Source organism: Caenorhabditis elegans, chromosome II, assembly GCF_000002985.6.
Source record: "Caenorhabditis elegans chromosome II".
NCBI lineage: Eukaryota > Metazoa > Nematoda > Chromadorea > Rhabditida > Rhabditidae > Caenorhabditis > Caenorhabditis elegans.
The window spans coordinates 7,705,440-7,720,385 of record NC_003280.10 but is presented as its reverse complement, the minus strand read 5'-3'; the positions used below and the strand labels follow the sequence as shown (position 1 = coordinate 7,720,385).

At 35.0% G+C, this 14,946-nt stretch overlaps 4 protein-coding genes and 6 non-coding genes across 13 annotated transcripts; 6 read left to right on the top strand and 4 right to left on the bottom strand.

Annotated features, from left to right (window-relative positions):
• Nucleotides 1–1,020: 1,020 nt before the first annotated feature.
• B0495.22 lies at nt 1,021–1,167 on the bottom strand. The gene has a single exon (NR_051366.1). It is a non-coding gene; the product is annotated as an Unclassified non-coding RNA B0495.22 (non-coding RNA).
• A 627-nt stretch (nt 1,168–1,794) lies between these two features.
• On the top strand, nt 1,795–8,481 carry cpna-5 (Copine family protein 5; the record flags this gene model as incomplete). Of its 3 annotated transcripts, NM_063221.5 has the most annotated exons (12): nt 1,795–1,896; nt 5,643–5,756; nt 5,857–6,346; nt 6,425–6,712; nt 6,766–6,848; nt 6,900–7,034; nt 7,123–7,198; nt 7,243–7,449; nt 7,506–7,787; nt 7,836–8,019; nt 8,070–8,194; nt 8,268–8,481. In NM_063221.5, 12 exons carry the CDS (start codon nt 1,799–1,801, stop codon nt 8,337–8,339), a joined length of 2,154 nt encoding a protein of 717 aa, NP_495622.2. The 3 variants fall into 3 exon arrangements, with proteins under 3 accessions (NP_495622.2, NP_001367323.1, NP_871897.2); NM_001381505.2 differs by having other exon boundaries at nt 1,799–1,896; nt 7,836–8,464; NM_182097.6 differs by lacking the exons at nt 1,795–1,896; nt 8,268–8,481 and having other exon boundaries at nt 8,070–8,248.
• On the top strand, nt 3,004–3,145 carry B0495.15. Its single transcript, NR_051365.1, has one exon. It is a non-coding gene; the product is annotated as an Unclassified non-coding RNA B0495.15 (non-coding RNA).
• Nucleotides 3,502–3,612, top strand: B0495.14. The gene has a single exon (NR_051364.1). It is a non-coding gene; the product is annotated as an Unclassified non-coding RNA B0495.14 (non-coding RNA).
• Nucleotides 4,005–4,153, bottom strand: B0495.18. Its single transcript, NR_051363.1, has one exon. It is a non-coding gene; the product is annotated as an Unclassified non-coding RNA B0495.18 (non-coding RNA).
• Nucleotides 4,224–4,370, bottom strand: B0495.21. The gene has a single exon (NR_051362.1). It is a non-coding gene; the product is annotated as an Unclassified non-coding RNA B0495.21 (non-coding RNA).
• Nucleotides 4,232–4,377, top strand: B0495.13. The gene has a single exon (NR_051361.1). It is a non-coding gene; the product is annotated as an Unclassified non-coding RNA B0495.13 (non-coding RNA).
• A 400-nt stretch (nt 8,482–8,881) lies between the features above and the next one.
• sre-1 (Serpentine receptor class epsilon-1) lies at nt 8,882–10,682 on the bottom strand. The gene is made up of 8 exons (NM_063220.4): nt 10,333–10,682; nt 10,198–10,285; nt 9,907–10,049; nt 9,800–9,861; nt 9,557–9,679; nt 9,364–9,509; nt 9,238–9,317; nt 8,882–9,102 (listed from the first exon to the last, which is right to left on the bottom strand). Exons 1-8 carry the CDS (start codon nt 10,595–10,597, stop codon nt 8,942–8,944), a joined length of 1,068 nt encoding a protein of 355 aa, NP_495621.2. The 5' UTR covers nt 10,598–10,682; the 3' UTR covers nt 8,882–8,941.
• Nucleotides 10,683–11,675: 993 nt separating this feature from the next.
• Nucleotides 11,676–12,800, top strand: B0495.9 (uncharacterized protein). The gene is made up of 5 exons (NM_063219.7): nt 11,676–11,832; nt 11,877–12,011; nt 12,081–12,210; nt 12,262–12,537; nt 12,582–12,800. Exons 1-5 carry the CDS (start codon nt 11,682–11,684, stop codon nt 12,691–12,693), a joined length of 804 nt encoding a protein of 267 aa, NP_495620.1. The 5' UTR covers nt 11,676–11,681; the 3' UTR covers nt 12,694–12,800.
• A 102-nt stretch (nt 12,801–12,902) lies between these two features.
• On the top strand, nt 12,903–14,853 carry luc-7L (LUC7-related splicing factor homolog). 2 transcript variants are annotated; one of them, NM_171023.4, is made up of 8 exons: nt 12,903–12,980; nt 13,033–13,127; nt 13,193–13,605; nt 13,654–13,806; nt 13,855–13,959; nt 14,005–14,267; nt 14,324–14,467; nt 14,658–14,853. In NM_171023.4, the coding sequence occupies exons 1-3, from the start codon at nt 12,917–12,919 to the stop codon at nt 13,244–13,246; spliced, it is 213 nt and encodes a 70-aa protein (NP_741026.1). In that variant the 5' UTR covers nt 12,903–12,916; the 3' UTR covers nt 13,247–13,605; nt 13,654–13,806; nt 13,855–13,959; nt 14,005–14,267; nt 14,324–14,467; nt 14,658–14,853. The 2 variants fall into 2 exon arrangements, with proteins under 2 accessions (NP_741026.1, NP_741025.1); NM_171022.6 differs by having other exon boundaries at nt 12,905–12,980; nt 13,513–13,605; nt 14,658–14,850.
• Nucleotides 14,854–14,946: the final 93 nt, after the last annotated feature.

Here is a 14,946-nt window from a genome sequence, read left to right as displayed (position 1 = left end):
TCTACAGTCTTTAAAAAGCAAAAAATGTAAAAATACAGGTAGAAGAGAGTTCCAACAAAATAAAAACATAGATCACTTCTTTTGGAAATCGCTAAATACAGGCTCTAATTTTTATTTTTCGTTTACCAATTTCCTACCCTTTTCCTACTTTCTTTTTTCATTCTTCACAAGAATACGTTCATTACACATCTGCAAACCTAGATTACTGGTCTCATTCTGATTTTTTTTTTTCCTATTTTCTATACTTCCTGCTAACGCTCCATTTTCGTCATTTCAATTTTAACAGAATAACAATAATAAATGAACATTAGATACGTACACTAGTCGGCCGTAACCTCGTATTTTCTCTCCGTGCTTTGTGCTCTCTCACTGTCTTCCTAACTATTAATTAAACTCTGCCACACACATGCATACTCACAGCGGCTATTATTGGGTGCCCAAGAGAACCTTTCGTGGCTTCTGATCTATGTTTGTTCTCGCACTTGTCAACTTACCAACTCACAGAACAACTCTTAACTTTTTACATTAAGGATTTCCCTCCGTCTGTTCAACACATTTCTCTTCTTTTTTTTTTGTTTCTTGTTTCCATCTTGCGACTTTACTGACATCTGGGTATTTTATTCGAAAAATAGCATCTGCTGTAGTGGCCCCGGATGAGTCAGTAAAGTTTCGGACACCACCACTTTCTTGATAGGTTTTCTTATGAAACAATGAAAAAGTGAAAATTTTCTAGCTTTCCTCGAAAAAACGTCGTACCCAAGGATCCCAAGCTCTTATTTTTATTTTGTAGGCAAAGAGTGAACTTGTGTCAACTTTGATAAAAGGGTTTTAATAATTAGTTTGTAATGACAAGAAAGGTTATTTGAAGAAAGAAACCACCTGCCAAAAAACTTTATCTTGAATTTTCGGTAGCATATTTCAAGTTTTATTGAAGCGTTTACAAAATCCCCTTCTCTCAAAATACAGACCCTCAAAAAAGTGACGTACTTCTTGTTGTGTTTCTTTGTCTTACAATGCAAACTCCCACAAGTGACACATCTGAATAATTCAATGAGTCCGCCTTTGACTTGCTAAGAAAGTTTCAAAGATCCCGGAATTTTTGAAAGAAGTGAAAAAAGTCCGGTCATGCCCAAAATGGCAACTATCAATGTCACTTCAAAATGGACAATTGGATTTGTGAGGAGCGTCGTTTCAAAACGAATCCAAATCGCATTGTATCCATTTGCATCTGACGTACAACACAGCCTGATGGATGACGTTTCTGCAGCTGTCACTTGCTCCCAGAGCTTTCCCGCACGTCCTTTCTTAGAATCTATGTGATTTTTCTATTTTAAAATTTTATTTTAAATTTCTGAACTATACTTTTTTCAAAACGTATGTTTCTTTTTTCATTTGTTCATATTGTTGTCTTATAATCCTAACAACTTCCTTAATCTCTCTCTCTAAATAAATCCAGTGAAAACTTAGTATTATTATTATTATTGTTTGTTCATGCATTTTTGTTAGTTTTTCCCGTTAATATTAGTTAAATATAATAAAAACACTTAGTAACTCAGTTTATTCAAATTGAGAAATTCGAGCTATAAGTGGCATGTCTGTATGTTTTCGTTTTCTTTTTTTTAAGTACTCAGTGCATCTACCTTTAAATTCTATCTTGATCAAGTAATGCAGCTTCTCACGAAGATTTCTTCTGAGTCTCTGTGTTTTCTTGAGTTGATAATTGCTCTTTTCAATCTTTTCCTTTTTGTCTTTTGCTTTCTTTTTTCTGTTTCATTTCATATATAATTCTTTCAGGAAAATGACCAACAGTGCCATGGCCTTGCCTCCAACTCGAATAAATCGTCGTCGTTCAACCAAAGCTCTTCATGATTTCTTCAGCCGTCCGTTCACTCAGAGGTAAACATCACTTTTTGATTTATTTCCCAATTTCATTCGACTAGACATCTCAGCGTTTGATGTTTTCAAATTGGCTGTCCTTATTCATATTATATAGCCGAAAATCTGCTCTTCAGTGTGACGGGTGACTGCTTCTCATTTTTTATTTTATTGTTCTGTTGTGACGTCATAGGCGAATAATCAAGATTCTGATGTTTGTGTATAAATTTCGAAAAAAAATTCCAAAATGTTCTAAAATATTTAATTCATCCAATTTGCTGATTTTCAAGCTTTTACAAGAAACTTATAACTAAGTAGGAGAGCATATTTCATTTGTGACGTGGAATATCGCGTGATTTCAACTCTTTGAAGTAGGTTGACGCGTGACTGACCAAGTGGTTTTGTAGGCATTGTGAGCAGGCACTCTTACAGAAATTTGCTTTTGGAATAGATAATTAGGTGGAAGACAATGTTCAAGTGACTTGTGACAAGTTGATCTTGTCAACATTTCAGAAAATTAGTGAGCAAGTCGGTTAAGGATTTCTAAAGATCGCAAATGACTACGGAAGGTTGTATTCCAAGCATTGAAAATCTTGATTGGAATATAACCAATTTCTGTTTTTCAATTACAACTTTTAAATTATTTTATACCAATTCTCTCAACTATGAGATGATGTATGTCTTTGACACAAACTACTTGGCTTATTCAGAAATCTTTTTTTTGTTAAACTACTTCTACTAACGTAAAAACATTTTCAAAGCAAACATAATAGTTTACGGTTGAACTCATTTCGTTATAAGGTTCTTCTGAGGTAACATCCTATCACGCTTTTTCTTCTGATCTTCGTTTCCTGCTTCTTTTTTTACTCTGATTGTCCTTTTTCCTTTCGTTTTCTGGTGCTCCGTTGTCTCGGCGTCCTTCTATTGCCCCACGGTGCCCAATTATTCCGCCTCAGTGTTTCTTCTCGCACTAGCTGTCCTTTATTCCTTTATCCTGCTTGGCAGGTCTCCAGAATAAACAATAATCGGACGCTGTGGTCACTGAACTATTCTTCCATTTTTGCCAACTTTTTGAACTACCTATTAGTCATTGGAATCTGAAGGATCCATACTCACTCACTTTCTGTTTAACGTCATCAGGCATTCGGGTGCCCGGGATTGCACTCCTCCGGAACTCTCGACTGAATTGCTAATCGCCTGAATTGCACACTCACATACTCGCCGGAGCACACACTCAGCTCCGGCAAACTTACATGCTAACCACTCGCCACCAACTTTTATGCTTTCCCGTCGCCACCGCTGATACTTATTTTTTGAAAGTCTCTGGTTTCGCAAGTACTCGTAACATAAACAAATATGATGGTACCTCGGCTTCAACTAAAACCACTGGCAATTGTAAATGGGTAAGTACGGGGATGTGAGAGTTTTCTTTGTAGCACTGGAGGTCCAGGTGATATTTAAAATTGGAGACAGAAAAGCTCAGGTACTTTTCTCAGTTCAACATGCTCTTTAGTTTTTTTTAAATGTAAAAGTTTCTAAATTTATTAGATTTTTCATGTTTGTTAAATCATAAATAACATGTCTATTCGAATTTTTTCAATAAGTTCGTGGTTCTTTCTCACTTTGATAGTTGTTGATTAGCAGTGCGTTCAGTTTTGCATAGAGATGTTAAGCTTGTGACGTCACATTTTTAATCTCATTAAAATTTGGCAAAACATTTTTTTGATTAGACTACGGTCATTTCCTAAGTCACTAGATTTCTTGAATTCGGTCACCTTCCTACTGTTGGAACAAAAAAGTTCAAAAGTGTAATGTAGGGCTCATATTCAGTATGCATCAGTGCTACTCTAGTACTAATTCCGTACTTTACACTCAGATTTGTTTTAGTCAGTTCATTCTTTACCAGGTCACTTCGTATTTTCATATTTTGATATTCTGTTTCGACTTTAAAAAACGATTTTCCTTCTGAACTTTTCTACTATTATTTTTGGAATAATGCCTTGGAAGCAACGAAGGTATGCTTGTTTTTCGACGATTAAGCTCCATGCAAAATGTGAAATAATAATAAATCACCTAATTAGTCATATGGCTGTGACACCCATCGTTTTTCAATTTTCCATTTTAGTTTTCCATGTCTTTTTGCGAAATTCAATCTTCGACAGGCAACGGAAATGGGACGACAAGAAAAGGAAAAGAAAAGAAAAAGAGAGGAAAACGGGAAAGAGCTGCATGCTTTAAATTTCTTGCATCCTCCTTCTGTGAAACGCTTTTTTCTCTTCTTCCTTCTGAATCTGTTCTTGTTATCGTCAAAGCAGAAGCTCATGCGGCTTCCTATTGTGATTGTTTCCTTCAGTTTATAATTTTTCTCTGAATTCCTTCACCCCTTTGACTAGAAAAGAGGTTGATATGGTGTGGCTAGACATCCCCACATCTATATCTAACACGAAGCTCTTGGGTGAAACTGGATGAAAAAGATGGAGAGACTGGTCAAAAGGAAACAAGAATAAGAGGAAGAAAAAAGAAGAAACGCAGAGCAAAAAGAAGAAAAAGAAGAAGAAGCATCGTCTCGTTGTGTCTTTTTGTTGCCATTTCAATTACACTTTCACGCGCACGTGTACTTGAACAAACACTTTTGAACTACTAGCGTATGCACTTTTTGAAATCTTTTTTATTTATTCCAAATCTGTTTTCTTCTGTTACCAGTTACCAGATAGGTTAGAGCATCTACCAAGTTTTTAGTCCGATTCTTATACCAAGATTTTTTCTTGAGTTTTGGATATAAATTTTCGAACGGAAAACGTTGCCGTTGATTTTTCAATCCTATGCAGTAGTCAGGCGAAGTAGCGCCAGTGGTTGTTAAACACCACTCTTATAGTGCTAAAATACCCAAGTATCATATTAAAAATTTGTATAATTTAAATTGTTTTATTTTCGCCCAAAAAGCACAACTAGTAATTTTAAAAGTTGATTTTTAAAAACGTGTTTCAAATTGGCCGTTTACCAAAACTTTGACAGAACATTTTGTGAAACCTAATCTATAATCTTTAAAATATTGGTGTGTTTTATTGTGATATTTAGTAATTTTGTATAAGTTCAAACTGCCCAACCAACAAAACAGTTTTTTCAAAGAAGTTCCAGAGAACCGAAAACTTTCAGATGTAAATACAGCATTATATTTGACCGGATTATCTGAATTGTTATATTTTCCTCTCGCTTTTTGTTTATTACTAATATCATACAAGCTCATATTTACAAATGATTTTTGATTATTAGATGATTCTACGTGCCAATTGTCCACTTTTTATTGTGAAAACGGACACCTTTCGGTCGAATTTCGAGCAATCATCTTTTGATTTATATAACTCTTTTCCTCTTTTAAAATATAAAAATATGTTTATATATTTCCTCTCGTCACGTCTTCCTTATTGAGTTGTTGTGCTAGTAAGTGCATAACAAGTTACAAAAAGGTCAGTCACATGTTCCTATTTTGCATTGCTTTTTCCCGTTTCCCCCGTCAAATCTCATTGTATTGTGTTTCTTTCAATCTCTTCATTTTATGTACATTCTACTGAGAGTTGATGAAATAGTTGTCACATGTACATACACACATATGCACATCGAATTCCATGAGTATCATCCCTTTTGCCACGTCATTCTTGTTTTCTGTTTAGTCTCATTTTTCTCACTCCTAGTGGCAAGGCAAAAAGAATCGCTCCCTAGAGACCTAAATATATCCACCGACAATCCAAATCTCGTTTATTTTTCAGAAGATCGCAGTCGATTGCCGGTGTTCGGGTATCGCCGAGAATCAGTGTGACGCCGAGTTGCACGAGCTCAAAGCACGCAATGTCAAATACTATAGAGATCTCCATTACAATACAGTAAGTTTGTTTTCAAATCCAGTAATAGACATTTTCATTAGTTTTATGAAAATTTTTTTTTAGTAGAAAAAAAATTAAAAAAGTATATTCTCATTTTTAGTGACTTCGCCACAACCGAAACTGCCACTCAAATAACCTGTGAGCTCTACGATAATGAAACAGAATGTGAAGACAAATGGAGCAAAGTTGGAACAAGTTCTCCTCATCGATTCTCTCGAAATATTGTCTTCACTGATAAATTCTCATATCAATACGTTTTCGAGAAAACTCAGTTAATCAAAGCAGTTTTCTCTCGATGTCATGATCGTGATAAACCATCCAGTTCAAGCAGAGATATTCTTGCAACTTCGATTTTCAAGGTTGATGAACTTATTGGTTCATTTGGATTGCAACTTCGACGACAGCTTGAAAAGAATGGAAATATTGCATCTGCACTGTCTGGAACACAGAGAGTCACAGACGAATATTTGGGTGGAATCATTGTTTCTGCTGAAATGCCAGAAAAAGAACAGCCAATTGTAGTGCAATTTCATGGAAAATCTTTGGATCGTAAGGATTTTCTATGGGATGAAACTGCCGTTTTCTTTAGAGTGAGTTTTTTTTTTAAATAAAATATCAACATAGGCATTTTTCAAAATATTTTCTAACAAGAAATTGATGAATTTCAGGTCTTCCGATTAGAAGAAGGAAAAGACGATGATTCGCTAGTTTTCCTATATGAAAGTGAAGCTCTGAAAAACCATTCTCATCCACAATGGGCTGAATTCCGATTGGACACACAAGACGCTGCAGATAACAGAAACAGACTTTTGGAAATTTGGGTAATGTACAAAGATGTTGATGGAAAAGAAGGGTATATAGGAAAGTTTTTAACAACTTATGCCAAAATGAAATATGGACCTGGGTCGGATAATGTGTATAGCGTGATCAACGATGTAAAGAAAGCACAGAAAAAGGTTTGAAGTTGTGAATATCTTTTTATTTATTTACTTATTATGACCTACTTCAGAGTTATGAAAACAGTGGAAAAATGGAACTAGTCAAATTCACAGATGTCTCATTTTATTCTTTCTTGGATTATATTGTCAGTGGGTAAGTATTATCATTTAAGTGCAAAGGGAATGTTTTAAATAATATTTTCAGAACACAACTTCATTTTGAAATTGGTGTAGATTTTTCGAGTCCAGAACCAGTCCATGAGCTTGATCAAAGAAGATTTGATGGAGAGCTACATATGGCCATTCGAGCAATTGGCTCAATTATTAGAGATTATACACCGTAAGTATTTTGCGATCTAGACGAAACCTTAATACCCGAATCCTATTGATTCCACTTTACATTGTTAGAAAAAACATCAATTTTTCAGAAATCGATTGTTCGCTGCTTTTGGAATCGGTGCGAAAATACCTCCAACATTCCATGAATCAAATGAATTTTTCTTGGTAAGATTTATCATCCGATTCATTTTCATAACCTTCATTTTCAGAACTTTTCAATGGATCCAATTTGTCGTGGATTAGATGGAGTAATGGAAGCATACCGGAAAACACAGACAATGGTTACCCCATTAAAAGAATCAAAACTATCGCCTGTGATAAATTATGTAACGAGAATGTCTCATAGATCAGGATTCCGGGGACTTCATTATCATGTTTTAGCGCTCTTCACAAGAGGAGAAGTAACTGATTTGAAAGTGAGTATTTTGAAGAAGATCAAAAGATCAACGATATCTAAAAGTAATTATTTTAGGAAATTCAACAAGCTTTGAACTCCGCATCAGATGCTCCATTATCTATTCTGATCATTGGGATGGGTGACTTTGATTTTTCTTCACTACAAAAACTATGCTCAAAACGAAAAGATGGACGCCGAGATGTTGTTCAATTCATTCATCTGAAATCCTTGCTCAATGGAGCAGAAGCACCGTGGCTCAATAAATCGCGCATTGCTGAGACAGCTCTTCGTCATGTACCCCAACACATGGTACAGTATATGCATAATGCAAATATTGCTGCAAAACCGCCAATTCAGGTTTTTTTTTTAAGAAATCGAGTAATGTCCCAACTTAATTTTGTTCAGGTTTGCCGGTCTCCTCTGTTTCATAGTTCGTCATTAATTCCTGATAAGCCGACTGAATTTGACTTTGATTTGGCAAATAAAAGACCGAGTGTCGGAATTGAGATCCCTAGCCTTATGCCTAATTTAATTCTACCACCGGATCTTTCACCTAGACCCCGGCAAGACAGAAGAGGAAGTGATACACGTATGAGTTTAAACACGGTGTATTATTAAGTTAATTTTTTTTAATTTCAGAATATCTTGATGTGGAAATAATGAGAGGAAGTTTAACAGTTCGAGTTCCCGAGAGATGTCACTCAGTACTTCAAACAAGCAGAGAGCAATACCAACGAAGGCTAAAAGAGAGAGGATTAGCAAGGGTTTGTTTTTTTTTTCAAATAATTACGCCAATTTCCGAAATTCCAAGTTCCTAACTAAAAACTGATTTTTCAGATGAAGTTCCCCCGTGTAGAACTGAGCACGTTGGAATCAAGTGGAGGATCAACACAAGACTCATCTCTATAGCAATAACTATTTCATTTTCATCCTTTTTATGTCCAAATATTTTTCATTCAACTTTCACAATGTCTTTTCAACTGTTCCAATATGGCCAAAATAACGTCAACCAACGAGATACTTTTGTGTGTATATAAAATGGTTATTTATTTTTGAAATTGCCGAAAGAAGTTTTTAACTGTGTATGCAGTAAATCTTTCGATGAATTGATCACTCCATTGAAGAAATCTGAGTTTTGTCTTTGAAAAGTTTATCTGAAATTTGAAAAAGTAATGCACACTGTCTTCAAAAATGTCAAATTTATTGAGAACAACATTTTATGGTCTTCTAAAGCTTCTACATATGTATTGAAAAATGGTTCAACTAGAAAAGTATTTCAGCTAACATAATATAGACTTTCGTCCGAAAGAAGAATCCTTAAAATTGATCATAACTAACAATTTTGTGACAGAAGAGAACTTTTAATAAGAAAATTCTCAATCTGAAAATTTACTTTCTACTACAAAAAATATTAAAGTTTGTGTCACTCAACTCAATCAACAAAAAAAAAGAAAATAATTTTTATTCACTCTAATATTCATCAGTATTCCATGATTTTGATAGTCAATAACTTAAATCGATAATCGATTAATTTTTTGAAATTTCTCGTCCCATTGTGAAGATAAGTTAACAAAATAACTTTCAGTTTCGTCACGAATTGTTAACTGCTGAACCGGTGACTGGGAGAATTCATTTTGAAAACATCTGCCAACAAGTGGATAGAGCACAACACCTGAAAATATTATTACTAATCAAGTCGAAACTCTAGGTTGTAGTGCATATGTAATCTATTCTGAAAATACATTTTCAAAAATATTAGCAAAGATGTTTTAATTTAGTTAGTTGCGCAAAATTTTCTTCAACTTACGGACAAAACGAATTGAAAAATAATACATTCGATACTGTTTAACACTGAAGATTATTATAATGAGCATCAAAAATGAATACCTGAAATTAAATGTGTTTTTTAATCAAATGTCTAGCAAGAACATACAAAAGCACACAACAGTTAAATGCAAAATGCAAGTATAAAGTAGCTAATGGGTAAGATACTTTAAATGATTTAGACATGTACATTGTCAGAATAATTGCCATTACAAAGTTGTTGACACCCGAAAATAGTACCACGTTTCGGAGCAGCTGAAAACATTTTTGCATAACAGAAACTGCAAAGTGAAGTTTCTTACGGTCATGACTTTTAAATTTTCAGATAACTGAAAACGGACACTCAATGTGTACACGTCATTGTCTCTATCTTGTTGTATAGTGTGAAGTCGACGTTTATTCATGTAGAACAGTACAAGATAAAACTGAAAAAAATGTTGCATTTCGAACGATTTCGGTTATGTGTCATTTCATTTTTCGTAGAAAAAATCGAAAATAAATAGATCATGTAATCTATGTAGTTTTCCAGTAGAATGAGATCATACCAAAAACGAAGCGCAACTTATAAACACGCCTAGAAATGCCATAACTGCAAATGGTAGGAGGTCTGAAAATTAAACCAGTAAATGTGATCCTGTGAACTGAAATTTACCATAAAGCATAACTATTGCAGATACACCACACGCAACTGTGAACTCTGAACATAGGAAAAGTGAAATCCACTTTCTCTTCTTTTTCTCATAAGTCTCCACAAAATACGTTGCAAAAAATCGTTCAAATGCAACTGCGAGGCTTCTAAATTAGTGTATAGTTTGTCGCGAAGTCGGTAATATGTGCTTTTTATGTCTTTAAAGATTTCAATGAAACCTTTGAAGAAACCATTTCCACGATTTTCAAAGATTATTTGAAAATTTGGAAACTAATATCTAATTTCGTATCTTACATTCCACATGCACATCCCATATAAAAGAATTGCAATATTGAGCTCAATATGAGTGGCATTGGGTAGATTTCATTTTCGGCATCTTCATCTACAAATAATCTAGTTTTAATTTTATTTTTTCTTCTCATGATCTACCTTTAACTGTAAGTGATCCAATTTCATAGAGACATGTGATAAAGCGGCCTACCAAAAATACGTAATACCCCAAAAGCATGAATAGTCCAATAAAATTGAGATTATAATGAAACGGACTTTTGATTGTTGCATAAATTACTAATAAGAATGATGGAATTTCAATAATCATGGCAAGCAATTCAAAATGGGTGAACCAGTATATCCATTGGCAATGAGTTACCATTTCCGGAGGACATTTAAAAACCGGCGAGTATTGTAAATTCATGTTGGAATGAAAATAAAATCAAAAGAGAAATGAGCTCACAATTCGAAGAAAACTTTAAGTTTGCTGTGACAGGTGAATTCGTTTTTTTTTCAGAAACAACCCACAATCTCTAGTGTTTTTAGATTCTTTGAATAAGCGAGATAGAGGAGAGTGAAGACGAGAAAAGATTTTAAGTATAGGTTTAAATGTTTTCAGCAATGACTAATTAGTGTGACAGTGTGACATTATCCTCTATTTTTAATATTCACTTTGCTTTTTCTTGTTGTTGCTTATTTTCTGTATGTGGTTTGGAACGGCTTTTTATAAATATAGTCATTACATAATGTTACCAGTGGATGATTCAGCTAAAAAAATGGAAAACAAAGAAGTGACTGCAAAATTATATTCCGACACATCGCAGGGGCGAAAATGCCTACCCAGACGCAAAATTTTGCGATTTTTCTGCCAAAAATACGGTTCCCGGTCTCGACACGACAAGACAAGTTTTTGATTGATGCGAAAAGGTGTGTGCCGTTGAAGACTACTGTAATCCCAAAACTGTCATGTTTATTTTCAAGCTAGAATTGTGGGAAAACGGGAAAAATGGATAATTGGGAATGCGAAACATGATTTTCGCATGAAAATTCACATTTTTCGATTGAAAATGCTGAAACTCTCAAAAAAAAAATTTCCTGCATTTCCACCTCAATTTGCAGTCGATTTTTGAAAACAGCACTCAATTAACTTCGAAAAATCAATTTTCAGCTGAAAACTGACCAATATATTAAAATCGGGTGTTTTGGGGTACTGTAGTCGGTGTTTGCAGGCTTTTTTGTAGACAAATTGCTTACAGGTATCACTTCTCAGGCCGTAAGATTTTTTTCTTCGGACAACATAGACTAGTTCCGAATATTATCATTTTCTATATATCCACAGAAATCGATATGGCGGAATATCCTGATATTTTCCAGTTTAAGCAATTTTTGTTGCCTTGGGCTAAAAAATAAAACACTCGTGTGACTCCGTGCGGGAGAATTGCAAAAACCGTGCGCGCGCATTGCATTGTTTGCAGATAGCCCCGCCCACTGTCATTTTTGCCGCGACAATGCGCTCTCAATTATTGTTTTCAACTCATCGCCTCGCAAGATGTTTCGGACATCGATGTTCGATTTTTGCCACTACAAGTCACGAAAATGCTCTAATTTCTACTCAAAAATCGATTATTTCAATGCAAACAAGAGCGATTCATTTGACTAGTGAGTTATTTTTTTGCACATCAATTTTGAATTTATCCTTTCAGGTTTCAAATTTATTCGAGCGAGACATACGGATGATAAACAAGAAAAAAATCAAAATGAAGGCGAAGATAATCAAAAAGGAGAGAACAAAACTACCGACCAGCAAGACGGCCCGAAAAAAATCGATCCATCAGTCAGTGAGTTTCATATTTTAATCGAAATAATACTGGATCAATGATAAAGGAATTAAAAACAACATTTTTCAGTTAGAAAACTGAGAATATATGTGTTGGCAGTTGCTGGGCTATCATTTGTCACGTCATTCATTATGCTCTCGCAAATGTTCACAGGAGATCGAAATTCTGCAGATGGTTTGACAAATGAAGATTTTACTAGGTTAAATAGTTTCTTCTTGAATTTTAGTCAATTTAATTTTATCTGATTTAGGCCAGGAATCCCTATGAAAACGTTCATCGACAAATATTTGAAGCACGGCGAAGTTCAACGTATCGTGTTCGTTCCAAACAACTCTAGAGCAATCGCCATTCTCCATCGAGGCGCCGTTATTGACGGAAAAGCTGCCTCTGAAGCGTCGGTAATTGTTGAATATCCTCAAAACGCTCAACAGTTCTGGGCTGATGTTCGCCGAGCAGAAGGAGAAATTGGAATTGGACTAACAGAAGGAGTCCAAATCGATTTGTATCAAGGAATGACAACTGTCAAGTAAGAATTTTCATCAATTAGCCAAAAAAATAATGAATTTTCAGAATGATTCAACTTATCATTGGAGTGGTGATTCTTGCATGGTTAGGCACTCAATATGGTCGTCTTCTTCGTAAAAGACTTTTGGAGAATCAAGCGAAAAAAGGAAAAAACTAGTTCAAAATTTAACGTGTGTTGTATAACTTATCATTGCAGATTGACTCGGTTTTATGTTATTTCCTATTGCTAGTAACTCTTTCTGATAGTAAAGTTTTTCAAACTGTTTTATTTTTGGAATATGTATAACTTGTTGCAGTTTACACTGTGTCTCATATCTTTTTTGAAATTAATTTGCTCTTCTATATACTCAAATTATTTATGTATCTAGGTCCAATCAGCAATGACGGATCAAATGCGCGATATGATCGCCCAACTAATGGGGAGCCAGCACGTTGATAATAAAGGTTAGTTTTTTTTTAAAGGAAATTAACTTGTAAAACTAAATAATATTTATAGAGAAACCTTCCATGCCGTTCGACCATCATAGCGTTTGTCGTGCCTTCTTGCTTGGAGTATGTCCTCACGATATGGTTCCTGACAGTCGATTGCAGGTGAGTTCTATCGGTACTCCGATTATTAAAATTAATAATCAAAAGAAAAACCACTGAAATGTTAGGTGCCCCCGCAAGTGCTGCGAGCGTATCGTAAACCGTCGGCAAAACAAGGTTGAATTGTGAGTTTTGACTGTCCGTTTCACATAATTATTTAAATGAACTAACTCTCTGTCATTTCGATACCGAAGTGTCATTTCTTTTTAATGCGGTTGCCGCGTCGAGAATCAATGAACATCCCAGGCTCTGAATTGATGAATCGTGAGTTAAGCCTGTATTTTCCTATTGGAAAACACTAGACATTTTGTGGATGTCTTTTCGATTTTGTGCACAGTCTACTGAATTAGGGAGTTTCAACCGAAAGAGTGCAAATTTAATTTTTCAGAATGTTGTTTCCTGTCGAAAAGTGCACGAACCGGCTCATAAAGCGGACTACGAAAGAGCACAAAAAGAAAAGGATCATTTTTATGATGTTGACGTAAGTTTCTGGTAATGCGAAATTTTCTAATTTTTCTCTTGTTTCCAGGCTTTTGAGATAATCGAGCACGCCGTCCACTTGGTCGACATTGAAATTGCCAAAGTTCGTGAAAAATTGGAAGACGACGTGAAAACACAAACATCGCAAGCTGCTGATTCAAAAGCAAAGCAAGTGGCAGAAATTGAAGAAAAAATTGCGAAGGTAACAGCTACCGATGAATTACATACATTTTAAATTAGTAGATTTCAGAACGTCGATGATATTGAGAAACTTGGAAATGAAGGAAAGATAGAAGAATCTATGAAACTCCATAAATATGTCGAAGAACTGAGAGAGAAAATACAGGAAATTGAGGTTAAAAAAAATAATTAAAACTGTTAAAATGGTTTTATTTTGCAGGACAGTCAAACAGAAGTCAAAACTGCTGGACCGGGATCAAACTCCGCCAAACTTCGTGTCTGTGAAGATTGCGGCGCACAACTGAATATCACAGATCACGAATCACGAATTGCCGATCATTACAACGGAAAAATGCATATTGGAATGGTTGAAACGAGAGAAACCTATCTTAAAATGAAGGAAACTATCGACGAACGTCGTAAAGAACGTGAGGAAAAGCTAGGATCACAGAGAGGATATCAGAGAAGAGAGTCGTATGGCAGGTAATAGTTTTAAAAACAGTTTCTTGTCAACAAGAATTCAAATGAAGTAATTTCAGACGCGATCGTGGTGGGGATCGTGGAGAATACAGAGGAGACCGTGATCGTGATCGTCGTAACCGAGACAGAAGCCGTTCTCGCGATCGTTCATACAGAAGAGATGACAGAGGAGACCGCAGATATGATAGAGATAATCGTGATAGGTACATATTCATGATTATATTTGTTCTACTTACACAGAAATAGTTTCAGTAAAACCATTTTCAAAACGATTTCTCATTAAGGTTCCGTTTAAAGAAAGTGGTTTGATAGTGACCTTGTTTTTGAAATATATCCCTTCCAATTACCGAATCTCTGAAGGCCATCTCTTATACCCAATCAATGTTTTTTCAGACGCGATCGCGACCGCCGTTATTGAGCAATCCTTCAACTTCTTCGAATCTCGGGTAGATAACTCGTTTTTTATACCTTCACGACATGCCAACCATCAATTTACTTTTTTTCCTCATAATCGTTTTTAAAACATTATATTTGTTTTTTATTCGGATATAACTATTCAGAGCGATAAAGAAATTATATTTAATTTATTTATTTGACTTATTTTCAATTTTAATGCTAGTGGTGTCAAATGTACACGAATATCTGTTGCTATGTCAACCAGGAGCAATTCAAGAAACGAGCA